The sequence below is a fragment of the Colobus angolensis genome, unplaced genomic scaffold (genome assembly GCF_000951035.1).
Source record: "Colobus angolensis palliatus isolate OR3802 unplaced genomic scaffold, Cang.pa_1.0 Scaffold103, whole genome shotgun sequence".
Taxonomy (NCBI): domain Eukaryota; kingdom Metazoa; phylum Chordata; class Mammalia; order Primates; family Cercopithecidae; genus Colobus; species Colobus angolensis.
Genome location: NW_012111253.1, coordinates 3,391,619 through 3,403,821, shown reverse-complemented (window position 1 = coordinate 3,403,821; position 12,203 = coordinate 3,391,619). Strand labels below are relative to the sequence as shown.

Sequence of the window (12,203 nt, the reverse complement as noted above, 5' to 3'; positions counted from 1 at the left end):
CCAGTACAGCCCACTGAGATCACATTTTGTATTTTAATATTATTACATCCTAGACCCAATTCATAGACTTCAAGTTTCAGGAGCTAGGTCATGAAGCCAGAGTGATTTGTCACAAACTCTAGCTTCTATTTGGATCTTATCAGGGATCAGATAGCCAGAGTCTAAAATGCAGATTGTCTAACAAGGTCTAACAAATCACAGATGCTTTTGAAAATATGAAAAAGGCTTTGAACAGCACTATGAAAAGTCAGAAATTCTAGCTTTGGCTGTGGGTCTATTACAGTCTCTTCATATATGTAGTGAAACAACTAATCATTTCATAGGAAATGGCTCCAGGCATGCTGTAAGTCCAGCAAACAATACTTCCTTCTCTAAGTTGCAACCACCAACTTACACCAGTCATGTTGCATTTCTGTGTCTTAGTTCATCATCTACAAAGTGGCAGGACTAGCCCCAGGGCCCTTCCAGTGCTAGAGAGTTCTTTGTTTCTTTGAATTACCAGTGGTCCTCAGAGGGGCAAATATCAAATTCAACTGTTAGCTTGGATGCCAAAGACTGGTCAACAGCATTCACCAAGGTGCTGCACCTGCTGGGCTCTGTATTCAGCCTGGGGAGTTTAGCTAGAGGGTGGCTCAAGGAGGTGGCTGGCTAGAGACTGAATACTCTCTAACGTCCTATAGGCCGATGAAGTGCTACAAATTGACCCATATGGTGACAGTATTTTCAGAATTAAAAACAGAGTCTGAACACAGTAGAGATCTTTGAAATTGGCCTGTCACAGAAAATCAGGGCCATACAGCTGCTAAAATAATAATAAATGTCACCTTGTTAAGAGAGCCTTTTACTACCTGAATAACTAAACTCCTTCAAATGAGGCCCACGCAGCTCTACCTTATACTTAATTCCATTATTCAACAAATACAGTCACAGAAAATTCCTGAACATGTTATTAGGTACTCTGTATATCGCACTGGGAAAAGAGAAAGAATGGGCAGCCCTATTGAATTGGTTTCTCATTTCTTTTATATTACCCTAAAAGGTTATGGACTTTAGGTTTCTTCTCCCTTAAAAACTAAATTCCCCAAAAAAGGCCCAGAAGCAAAAAGAAAAGAAAGAATTTGACTGTACACATATCTGTACATTGAGAAACATTCTATTACATCAGAGAAGAATGTTAAGGGTAGCTTATTCTGAGCCCCTTCGCGTTACTTTTCCTTTATAAGCATTGTTGAGTTCTCCTATCAAATGTTTAAAACAGGACTTAGGTTTTTGATCTATACTAATAGTGAAGGTCTTATTTCAACTTTGAGAGTTCAAGAGCATATGAAAGGAAGAAGCAAGCAAATTAGAGGTTAAGACTACATGAATGTAGCTCATACCTCTGGTTTCATGATGGCCCAGATATATAAATAGACATCATATAGGTAAATGCCTATTAGGAATTGGGGCCAGCAAAGCCACTTACCAGGAGATTTATGTACTTAGAAATCAGCACCAGCTGTAGTGGCTAAAGTGACAGAAGCTTAATGTTTGGGGGATTCCCTCTATGCCCCACCTCCTTTATCTTTTGGCACAGTTGAATATACACTGAGGCCATGTGAGTGCCAGGAGCACTAACAGTCTTAGCGCCATTAGCAGATAGCCGACCACCATTGAAGTAAGAGTTATGGCAAGAAACCCCTTCCCTTGCTTCCATTCCTCAGATAACCAGCTCTGTGAAAAGATGGATCGAATTCCACACTAATAAGATAGTTTTAAAAAAGAGCATGTCAGAATAAGCTTATAAACAGGAGCAACATATTAATGTGTGTTGACAGAATGTTTCTACTGACTACACATTTGTTCTGCCCTGTATTAATTGTATTAATACATCAGGATTTTAAGAGTCATGTGGGGAAGGCATAAATCCTTTCCTCCTTTATATCCACCAAAGCCTCAGCCATACCTCGTACCTGATCTTCCAAGACAACACGCTATTCAAACACTCTGTCTTAATATGCATCTAAACAGAATCACTGCTTGTCTGACAGTGATTCTCAGCTTTCAATCTGAAAGCCAGTCACTGTGCCTATAGTACAGTGTACCTCTGGAGCATCTAGTAGGAGCTCAATAAATATAGAATGAATCTTAGTGATAAGCTCTTCTTCAAATTCAGCTCCCTTTTAGTGACTGTGTCCTCGTGAATTTTGGATGGGAATGAATCTGGAAAAACGAATGGTAACAATTCTTCCATAAATGCCAATCTGACAGTGACACACTCCTTTCTCGTAATTATGTTGAACATATTTGGCTTTCCTGGAGTTCCATTATTTTCAAAAGGGAGAATCTTCTTTGCATAATTTATATATAGGATTATCATCTTCAAAATACTGAAACCAAAACCATAGTCCTAATAAATACTTTATACACAGGAAGAAGCTAGAACTCAGATGGCAAAAAAGTCACTGAATTCCCACGCTTTATGTGGCTATGCATAGATGGGGTGTGATGGGGGTGGGGTGGTTTGAAGAATTCATGCCTCCTTTCAGGTGAAACTGGAGCCAATAAAACATAATGTTAGAAGAGGACCTACTATTAAATGTGGAAAAACCTGGAAAAGAAAGCATGTATGCAGTGTTCAAGAGCAAGATTCTCATATAAATAGTAAGGTAGGATTCTCCTTTCAATGATCCTAACTTTCTCCTGGGGTGATTTAGGGAAAAAAAAAATTAAAAACTTGTATTAGTGACTTAATTAGCTTTCCCTTCAACACTCATATGTCCATACTGCATATATATGTGGTACTGCTACTAAATGCAATGTACAGGGAAAATTCAGATGTCTAATGTTGACAGAGCACCATGAAAGAAAATAACTTTAAGGTAATAGTAATATGTTTTTGGCCCCCCAAAAATCAGACATTTCAGAAAAACACAAAGAGGACACTTCACCACTTCTACCACTAGGCCAAGCCTCCATCTCCCCTTGCATCCACCCTTGCCCCCATTCTCTATTCAACACAGCAGTTGAGGTGATCCTGCTGAAACCTAAGTCCAATAATATCATGACTTTGCTCAAAATCCTCCCACAACATTTCATCTCTCAGAGAGAAAGTCAATGTTCTTATCCTGGCCTGCAGGCCCTACTTGACCTGCAGCCCTCACTGGTTCACTCTGCTGCAGCCTCACAGGTCTCTGTGCTCACCCTCAACACTCTTGGCATGCCCTTGCCTCAGAGATTTCATACTTGCTCTTCCTTCTGCCTGGAATTCCAAGATCTCTCATTTCTTCAAGTCTCTGCTCCTCCATGAGCCCTTCCCTGATGACCCTATTTGAAACCAGAATTCTACTCCCCCACAGGGCTCCTGCTTTATGTTTCGCCATTGCATCTGTCACCTTTGTACACTATTTACCTTACTCACTTTGTCTACCAAAATGAATGTTAAGTTCTGTGAGGGCAGGATTTTTGTCCTATTCATGGGTGTATCCCTAGTGCCAAGATGAATGCCTGCTCATAGGAGGGGCTCAGTAAATATTTGCTAACTGACCAAATACAAGACAGCAGGCAGGTAAGTAAGTATGAGCTTTGGAGGCATAAAGTCTATTGTCACTAGCACTGCATCAAGGAGGCTAAATGGTGGGCCTGACTGCTTACTGTAAGGCCCTGGCAGTTGCACTCAGATAAAAACCTGTTCTTTGGCCAATTGCTTCTAATCCAGCACATTGCTTCATAAATGTCTGCATTTGGCCACAAGGGGGACTAAATGAGAAAGCATGGGAATGGTTCCTTCTAATCCATCACCACTAATAGAAAAGTAATTTGAAGCTCTAATATCCTATAACTCTATAAGGTCTGTAGCTGATGGTTAGGAGCCAAGATAACGAACAGCATTTATGTAAGATTTCCCTCTCTCTTAAAAAATGTACAACCGAGGTGCTTACTATCTATGTGCCCTGCACTATGCTAAGTGCTTTAATGCTTTATCTGGCTCAATCCTCTTAATAACCCTATGAAACATGCCCAAGGTCATTGCCACTAAATGGCAGAACAGTTACTCAAAGCCCTGACCCTCCACCACTGCTTTCTTTTAATGTCCTCTTTAGCCTGTCTGTAGAAGGTTCTTTCTCTTCAACTCCTTACTCCTAACTCTTCCACAATAAGAGTTCATAAGCCAGCGTCATCCATCCTGGCACTGACTTGTCCTTGAATCAACCCTGAGAATTTGGCTGCCATAATTAAAAATAAATAAGATCTATAGGCATGGCCAATAATTCATTTATTTTAAAAGGCTATCCATTATTTCCCTCCTTCAAGCAGGTAAATCTATAGAAATGAAAGCATGTTCCACTCCAAGCTATAGTTTGATACTTTAAAAGCCAGTATGGGAAATAAAGATCTTCATGTATATGTCAAGGTGAACCAGAAATGTTCAGCATCATAAGGACCAGGAACAAACCTGTGGGAGGACTGATCTGAAGAACCAATAAAGCTTGACAAACATATGGAAAACTGTAGTGTCTTGAGTATTGGTTTTCCACCAAGCACATTGTAAAATAAAAGCTTAAGAAACTTAAGTACTCTGGTTTGGGCCCTGAGAAGACAAACAAGAGACCACAGGTGCAACATACATGAGGAGAACCCACTCTGAAACTGTGGAATTTCCTTTCAAAGTAGCTCTAACCAAAAGCGATGGGCTGAGTCACCAGATAAGGCAGCTGCATCATATCTGCTTACCCCACAGCCTGGGAGGGGGATTTGATTGGTTGTTCACGAACGAAGGGCACAGTCTGGAAACACAGTTAACCGTGTCTGTGTGTGATAAATGACATTTATTGAGCAGTACTGTGCTCCTTGTACGCTTCATCACATTTATTCTTAATCTCTGTTTCGCAGATGAAAACCTGAGGCTTTCGGTTGTTGACTTTCAGCAGCTTGCTCAAAGTCACAAAGCTAGGAAGTGGTACAGCCCCGAGTCCAATTTCTGTCCAACTCGAAGGCAGTTTTCCTGGTCATTATGATACTCTGCCTCTTGTGGCAGTGTAAGTAACAGCAGTCAAGGCCAAGGGCTGAGTTCCTCTGTCCAATATTACCCAGTCACTGACCCTCTCCTCTAGGTAGGTGAGCGCTAAAGAGAAGCCTGGTCTTCTTTATGCTGCCTAAGGGCTTCCTACAAGTGAGCTATGAGGAAACCAGTACCCTGAACCAATTTCCACAGCGAGGTTTCTTGGGCAGTTTCTAATTGTCAATAGCCAGGAAACATGGGTAAAGGCAGAGTGGGAAGAAATGGACTCTACAAACTGACCCTGGGGGCGCTGGTCTTTGCCCTTCTCCTTTCCTGGGCTGGACCCTCCCGTGCCCCTTATTGGGCATGCTCCATTTTATGAACTGGGCTGTGTTCCGGGTTATTTGTACATTACTTGTTTGAAACTCAAAAGGTATTTTCGTTGAGAAACCGTGTTATACATGGTGGCTTGTTTCTAGGCCAGTCCTCAAAAATCTATATTTAAGCCAGTATTAGGGAAAGCTATAGGGAAACAGATTTTTGGCTCATTACATAATAGACACTGCCCAAAATGGAGTGGGTTGCCTTGGGAGGGTTACCTTACAACAGAAGGTAAACAGCTTTCTGGGCAGCCCCATAGAGACTCTGGATGCAACCATGGGACAGAAGTCCTACGGCTGGAAATCCAGCAGGAAGGGCTAAGTTGCACTGTTTTTCAAAACCTGTTCTCATTCTGACTATTGTCCCTGAAGCCTTGTGCTAGCCAATTGGCTGGCCTTTGCTAGCCAATTATCTCCCTGGATTTTCATACATGGATGAATAGGAGCTTTAACAGCACAGGAACTGGGGAAACCATTTTCCCAGATCTGGAGTTTCACTTCCTTTGATCTTCAAAGGAAGCGATAGGTCATATAATTTTGTCACATTAAGAGCAAGAGAAAAGCCTGTTCAGTGTAATGGGGCTGCAATGAAAACGAGCTGTGTTCTTTAAAAGAGGATATGGCACTGGAAGGAGTATTTGCCTTATTATTTTAATTCTTCTATTTTCCATAAGCAAATACACTCTACGTCGCTTAGAGTCAGAAATCCTGGATGACTTTAAGAATCAGTGAAGCTGGTTAAAGATAAATTTACAAAAGCTATAGGAGCAACCTTCATACTTTTCACATATAGACAAGGATTCTGTCAAAAACCTGATGTATATTGGAACTAAAAAGAGGAAGTGTCTAATAAGGTGCTATTAGTAATGGCATATTGCACCAGAGATGTATTCCTATAGAAAATTACATAGCTCCTTACATGGCTATGAGGGCAAATACAACTCCACTTTGGACCCTGAGGCAGCACAACCATCAAGCTTGCTCCTGCAGGATACATGCGGGGCTCTACCTGCTCAGCCCTCCTGCCCCATCGTTGCCCTGCCAGGTCCTACCTGCCTTTCAAAGCACAACGAAGATGTCCTTTCCACCAAGAGGCCTTTCCTGACACTCAAAGACGATAATCATTTCATCCTCTTCTGAATGTGCTTAAGATTTTCCACATACCTCTTATGACTGACATTTTTACCATGTATTCTAAGACTTTGGGAACACCTTATCTGCATCCCCAGTCATCTGCTCCCTGAAAAGAGATGAGTCCCTCATGGGGATTGTCATTAACTCTGTGTGCGTGTGTGTGTGTGTGTGTGTGTGTGTGTGTGTGTATAAAATCACATTTCTGATAATGAAATATGATCAGAAAGAGTGCTTTGATTGCAAATAGTTCTCATGGAGGACACATTAACAGGGCATTTTTCTTTGGTTTCTGAGGTTGCTAAGAGGGCATGAGATGGGAGAGGTTGGGCAGGGAGCCTGACATGTAAAAAAGGCTAGAGAGATGCAATAGTCAAGTTTGGAACCAACATCAAAGGCTGTTGCATTCCTTCCACGTTGTGCTTAGAAACAAATATGACTGTTGTGGTCTTAGACAAATGAGAAGTCCAGAAAAGTATAACCTGGTAATCAGGTCCCTCAACTCAAAGTCCAGTGATGTAAGCCTCTTCCTTCCCCAAGAGTCACCAGAACAACTTATTTTAGAAAGCTAAGGCTTCTCAGCAAGAAGCAGAAATCCTTCCCCTCTGACAGTGTCAGCTGAAAGTGACTGGCCCAGGGACCACTCTTTAAAGCAGCAACGAAGGGGCCAGAATGGTTGAGTCCCACCTGTGCTCCACAGAAGTTATGGCCAAGGACATGCTTTCCTGGGCAAAGGAAAGCCACTGGCTCTTACCATATGTCTTCACTCACAGCCAGGGGCTGTCTGAAGCCCTGGCATACACTGTGAGTGACTGTGACCAAGGACTGCACTGGCTTGCTGGTAGGATGGACCAGCAGGCACAATGGCTATATTCTGACCTCTTACATCAATTGATATTATTTTTACTAAACCGTTCTCTCAACTCATTTTGCCTCCCATTGTTCAGACGTAAAGTATCTTAACCACAGATCATGTGGCTACTAGCAAGAGATGATACAAGCCACCTTGAGCAAGGGGCTTCCTGAGGGCCACAGGCATCTTGTGGGAAGCACAAGCCGCTGGCACTTCCTGGGACAGGAAGCCAGAGGAGCTACCCTTCCTATAAGCCAGGGCTCTGGGATGTACCTCTCTTGCACATCAGCTGCATTCTTCTCTATCTATGCACACTGGCTCTCTCTGTACAAAGGCCTCCCACTAGAGCGTTCCCGATTCAAACATCCAACAGAGACTGATGAGCAGCTTTGAACATTAATTTCAAATTCATGGAAGAGAGAATCTGAGGGGCCCGTCTCAGGTCAGGTGACCTCTAGGAAGCCATCAGCTGTGATGAGGGCAGGGCCATGTCCCAATGCCCCATCTTATCAGCAAGTGCTAGGAGAACAGATGGTCAGAAAAGGCTGTGAGCCGGGCAACCCACTGATTAACATGCCCGTCACTGTGAGACTTGGCTATCCCTTTCCTCCTGAAATAAAGGATAGGGACTGTGAAGCAGCCTATGTGTTCAGCCTGACTTTAAACACTGCATCCTGTACAGCATCAGAAAACTGGTGATAGACCTGTTAACAGCACAACCCTTTGTCCCAAAGGGACCCTGGGGAAAGCCAACTCAGGTAGCCACAAGCAGCCTGTAGCAGCAAGGGAACAGAAGCTCTGGTTGGCTAACCAGGGGGCCTAGAGGGAGGGTGCAATACTGGCAACTCCCAGGAGGCCAGAACCTTCCCTCAGCTCCTCCCAAAAGTGTGGCTTAGGTCCTTGACCACATAAGGCTACATGCCAAGTGACTTCAAATAAATGAAGACACTCTCTTGAAGGAACTGGGCTTGTTGCCAAACTCACTGTACTGTATGGACCATTCAAAGTAGGTCTCTCTTAAATGTTCCAATGGCATTGGCAGGATCCTTTGGACATCCTTTCACCATCACCAAGCCTCTCACCACATCTTGAACCACCACCCCCCTTCTGACTTGTGAGCTCAGCAAGTGGCTAACATTACTGCAGTAGGGACTCTTCCCATGCAAGAATGAGGGCTTGGCGGTCACGAGAAATGTGTCAATGTGGACAATACAGCATAAGAAGAGGTGTCACACTGTGTCACAGTTTGTTAACATACTCATTTGGGGTGAAGAAAGGGCCTGCGGACCAACAGTATATAAAGTAAGTGCCTTCCAAAATGCTAGAGGATATTCATAAAAATAAATGTTTAAAAAGTAAATAATATAGTAAATTAAAAAGCAAGCAAATTTGGGATTACACCAGGGACCCTCCTTACCTAACAGGAATAACATAATATTGGCATCTGTTACTACTTCTTCTTCTTCTTTTTTTTTTTTTTGAGACAGAGTTTTGCTCTTGCCACCCAGGCTGGAGTACAATGGCATGATCTCAGCTTACTGCAACCTCCACCTCCCGGGCTCAAGTGATTCTCCTGCTTCAGCCTCCAGAGTAGCTGGGATTACAGGCTTGTGCCACCATGCCTGGCTAATGTTAAAATGCAGATGTCTGGCTGGGTGTGGTTACTCCCGCCTGTAATCCCAGCACTTTGAGAGGTTGAGGCGGGAGGATTGCTTAAGGCCAGGAGTTTGAGACCAGCCTGGGCAACACAGTGAGATCCTGTCACTATGACAAAAATTTTAAAAATTAGCCAGGCATGGTGGCACACACTTGTAATTCTAGTTACTCCAAGGGTGAGGCAGGAGAATCACTAGAGCCCAGGAGTTTGAGGCTACAGTGAGCCATGATTGTGCCACGGCACTCCAGCCTGGGCAACAGAGCAAGACCCCACTCTAAATAATAAATAAATGTAAATGCCTGAACTAAGCTACAGTGATAGAAATCCTAATAGTGACTGTCCATGAAGGGGTCAGGAATGATAGGAGGGGACACATGTGGTGATGCAAATAATCTTTATTTTGATTGCAGTGTATTGTGAGGGAGAACCTCAAAACACAAGCAGAAAAAGAGTAAGTGGAAAAATGTTATTATATAATAATCAGAGACAGCAGGAGGTGGGATTTTATGCAACAAGTGAAATTAAAATATCCTCTAACATTTGTAAGCTGCTTTATAGTTTATAAAGTATATTCATTCATAAAATTGTATTTAATATTCATAATAATCCCATGAGGCTCACGTAATTAGGATACCCAATGCAAGATGACAATGCAGGCACAGAGAAAGTTAAGTATTTCCCTATGTCCCACAGTCTGTTAGGGACCAAGACAAAGCAAAAACCCAATGTCCTTAATCACAGGCCAAGTCATTTTGACTACACCATGCCAGGAACTTTTATAAGTTAGTTTGCTTGGTTACTTGGTATAGTTCATTGTATTTTGTGTATCTGACTTGTGCTCAACCTGGTTCGCTACACTACAAGCTCCCCTGAATAATGAATTTATTAACATTATCCAAATGTATAGGAACCAGGGTTGACAAGCTGCCGGAACCACAGGACTCGTTCAATCTGTGACTAACATCCAGCATCTTGGACTCTTCCATAATCAAACCATGAGAATAAGGACTAAACATAACAGGGCTAAAAGAAAGCCTGTTCAATTAATGCTGCCACAATTATGTTGCTTTGCAGATTACAGTTTCAATTTGTCTTGAAACTTCACAAATGTCCATCTTGTCCTCTTAATAGCATGCAAACAATTGAGGTTAGGGACCAAATCATTGTGTTTTACAATTCCAGGAGCACCCAGTATGGTGTCCTAAATATAGTACATACTCAATAAATGCTTATTTTATCAGTATGTTTGGTACCTTCTAGAAAGTAATAGTGTCAAAAATAGAATTCTGTGACACAAAATTTTGTATCACAGACAAGGCTGGGCATGGTGACTCATGCCTGTAATCCCAGCACTTTGGGAGGCCAAGGCAGGTGAATGACCTGAGGTCAGGAGTTCGAGACCAGCCTTGCCAACATGGTAAAACCTCATCTCTACTAAAAATACAGACTAAAAGATATTTCAGTAAAACTCAGGACAAATGTACTATGAGGGTTTATGTACTAACTGCATGTGTTCTATCCCTTTAATCAAAGTGGGGGAATAATTTTACAGAGCTTAGCTAAAGGATTGTAACTAGCAAAACCAACCAGTAGAAACTTCTGTGTTAAAAGAATAGTGAGCATACTTTTTTTAAAAGTATGCATTTCTGGATGAATATAATTAGAAGAAAATCTATAGGCAGCACAGCCCTCTCCAAACTTTGATGCCTATTTTCTCCCCTAGTGTACCCCTCATTCTCACTGAAAGTCAGATGGCTTTCAGGCTGAGTTACCTTAAAAGATACACATTAGCACCGTTCTTCCTAAGTGGAACACCGGGAAATTTAAGCTCTGACCTCAGTGAGGGACCATGAACTGAGACAACCTGTTTTCCTGTGGCCACCAGCATCTGGCAATATGAAGACACAAGTGTCCCAGAAGTACAGATAAAAGCAATGAAGTACATAATTGCACCTGTGTTTGCACAGTCTCGTTCTTAAAGGCAGAATTTTAAAATAAATATCATCCCTAAATTCTATCACCTTAATGCAATTTTTGAAATTTGGGGACATTCCACTCCACATGAATGCATATAATTATAGCATGTAAATTACACATCATCATTCACTTGAACAAGGAGGTAATTAGAGCTTCTCAACTTTTGGTAAGCATAGAATAGCTGATGCCCTCCTTTAAGATTATCTGGCATTTCACAAGTTCTTCCAAGCAATGGTAACTGCGAGCGCACTTTCTCCAACTACATACACCTTCCTCCTTTGGTTTCTGACATGCCCCTGCTAAGAACCCCTGTTTTACATGCATTCACTGCTCCTAATATTTCTACTCTATTCCACTGCCACTTCAGGGAAAGAGTAAAAACCAACACTACCTTCACAAAATCCCACAGCTGCACACATTAATATTTGTAGGAGCCAACCCTGCAACAAAATTTAGTAACCAAAGCCATAGCCACATCCTGTCTGCCACAAAATCCTGCAGCCTTTCTTTCTTTAATGAACGTGTAAAAGATATTATAGAAAAGCTCTATGGTATTGGATCTATACTTTTTGCCAGATGACTTTTTCCAAAGTTTTAATGTATTTACAAGTTTTTTTTAATAGAAAGTACACCAACTATTACTAGTTTAAAAACCAGAGTTTTAAGTCTGTCTGACCAATAAGTCTGGAATTTATCAGGTCAGTAATTCACTGCCAGGTAATTGACAAGAAGTACCTTAACTGAAACATAAATTGTGCAGGCACCCAGAAAACTACTCTATACTTTCAGATTCCTCATATGTAAACTGACTATTATTTCATAGTGCTGATGAAAGGTTTAAATAGATAATTTCTCTAATATACTAGCCAGGCATTCAGGCCTGGTAAACAGGAAATGTCAAACAAAAGCAGTGGTTTTCCCATTGTTATTTTTATTATTTTTGTTATTATTGAGTGCTTCCAAGTATTTCCACAGCCATGCCTGCTACCAAGAATCTGTACTGTCCAAAATCCTTTTATGTTCTGAATTGCCTCCTGAGAGAGTCTTTCATTCTGTTAAGCTTCTAGACAATTATAAATGCAGAGGTTTGCTCTGGCTTTGGGGAAAAGTAAGTGTCGTTTTGCAGCTAGAAAATACTAATCTCCTTACTTTCTGCAAAGCCCCTTCTATGCTCACTGTTCAAGAGAAAGTTTGCTGTTATTAGCTGTCATTTTCTTTTTTTTC

At 41.7% G+C, this 12,203-nt stretch overlaps 1 protein-coding gene across 5 annotated transcripts in view; it reads right to left on the bottom strand.

Moving 5' to 3' along the window:
- Positions 1 to 12,203, bottom strand: part of TSPAN7 (tetraspanin 7) — a 118,632-nt gene that overhangs the window by 29,992 nt on the left and 76,437 nt on the right. Inside the window, exon 2 of one of the 5 annotated variants that reach the window (XM_011942099.1) lies at positions 11,440 to 11,489. The exons of the other annotated variants lie outside the window; for them this stretch is intronic. Within the exon in view, the coding sequence (XP_011797489.1) occupies positions 11,440 to 11,448 (9 nt within the window). The 5' untranslated portion in view covers positions 11,449 to 11,489. The remainder of the gene's footprint in view (positions 1 to 11,439; positions 11,490 to 12,203) is intronic. 5 annotated transcript variants of the gene reach the window in all.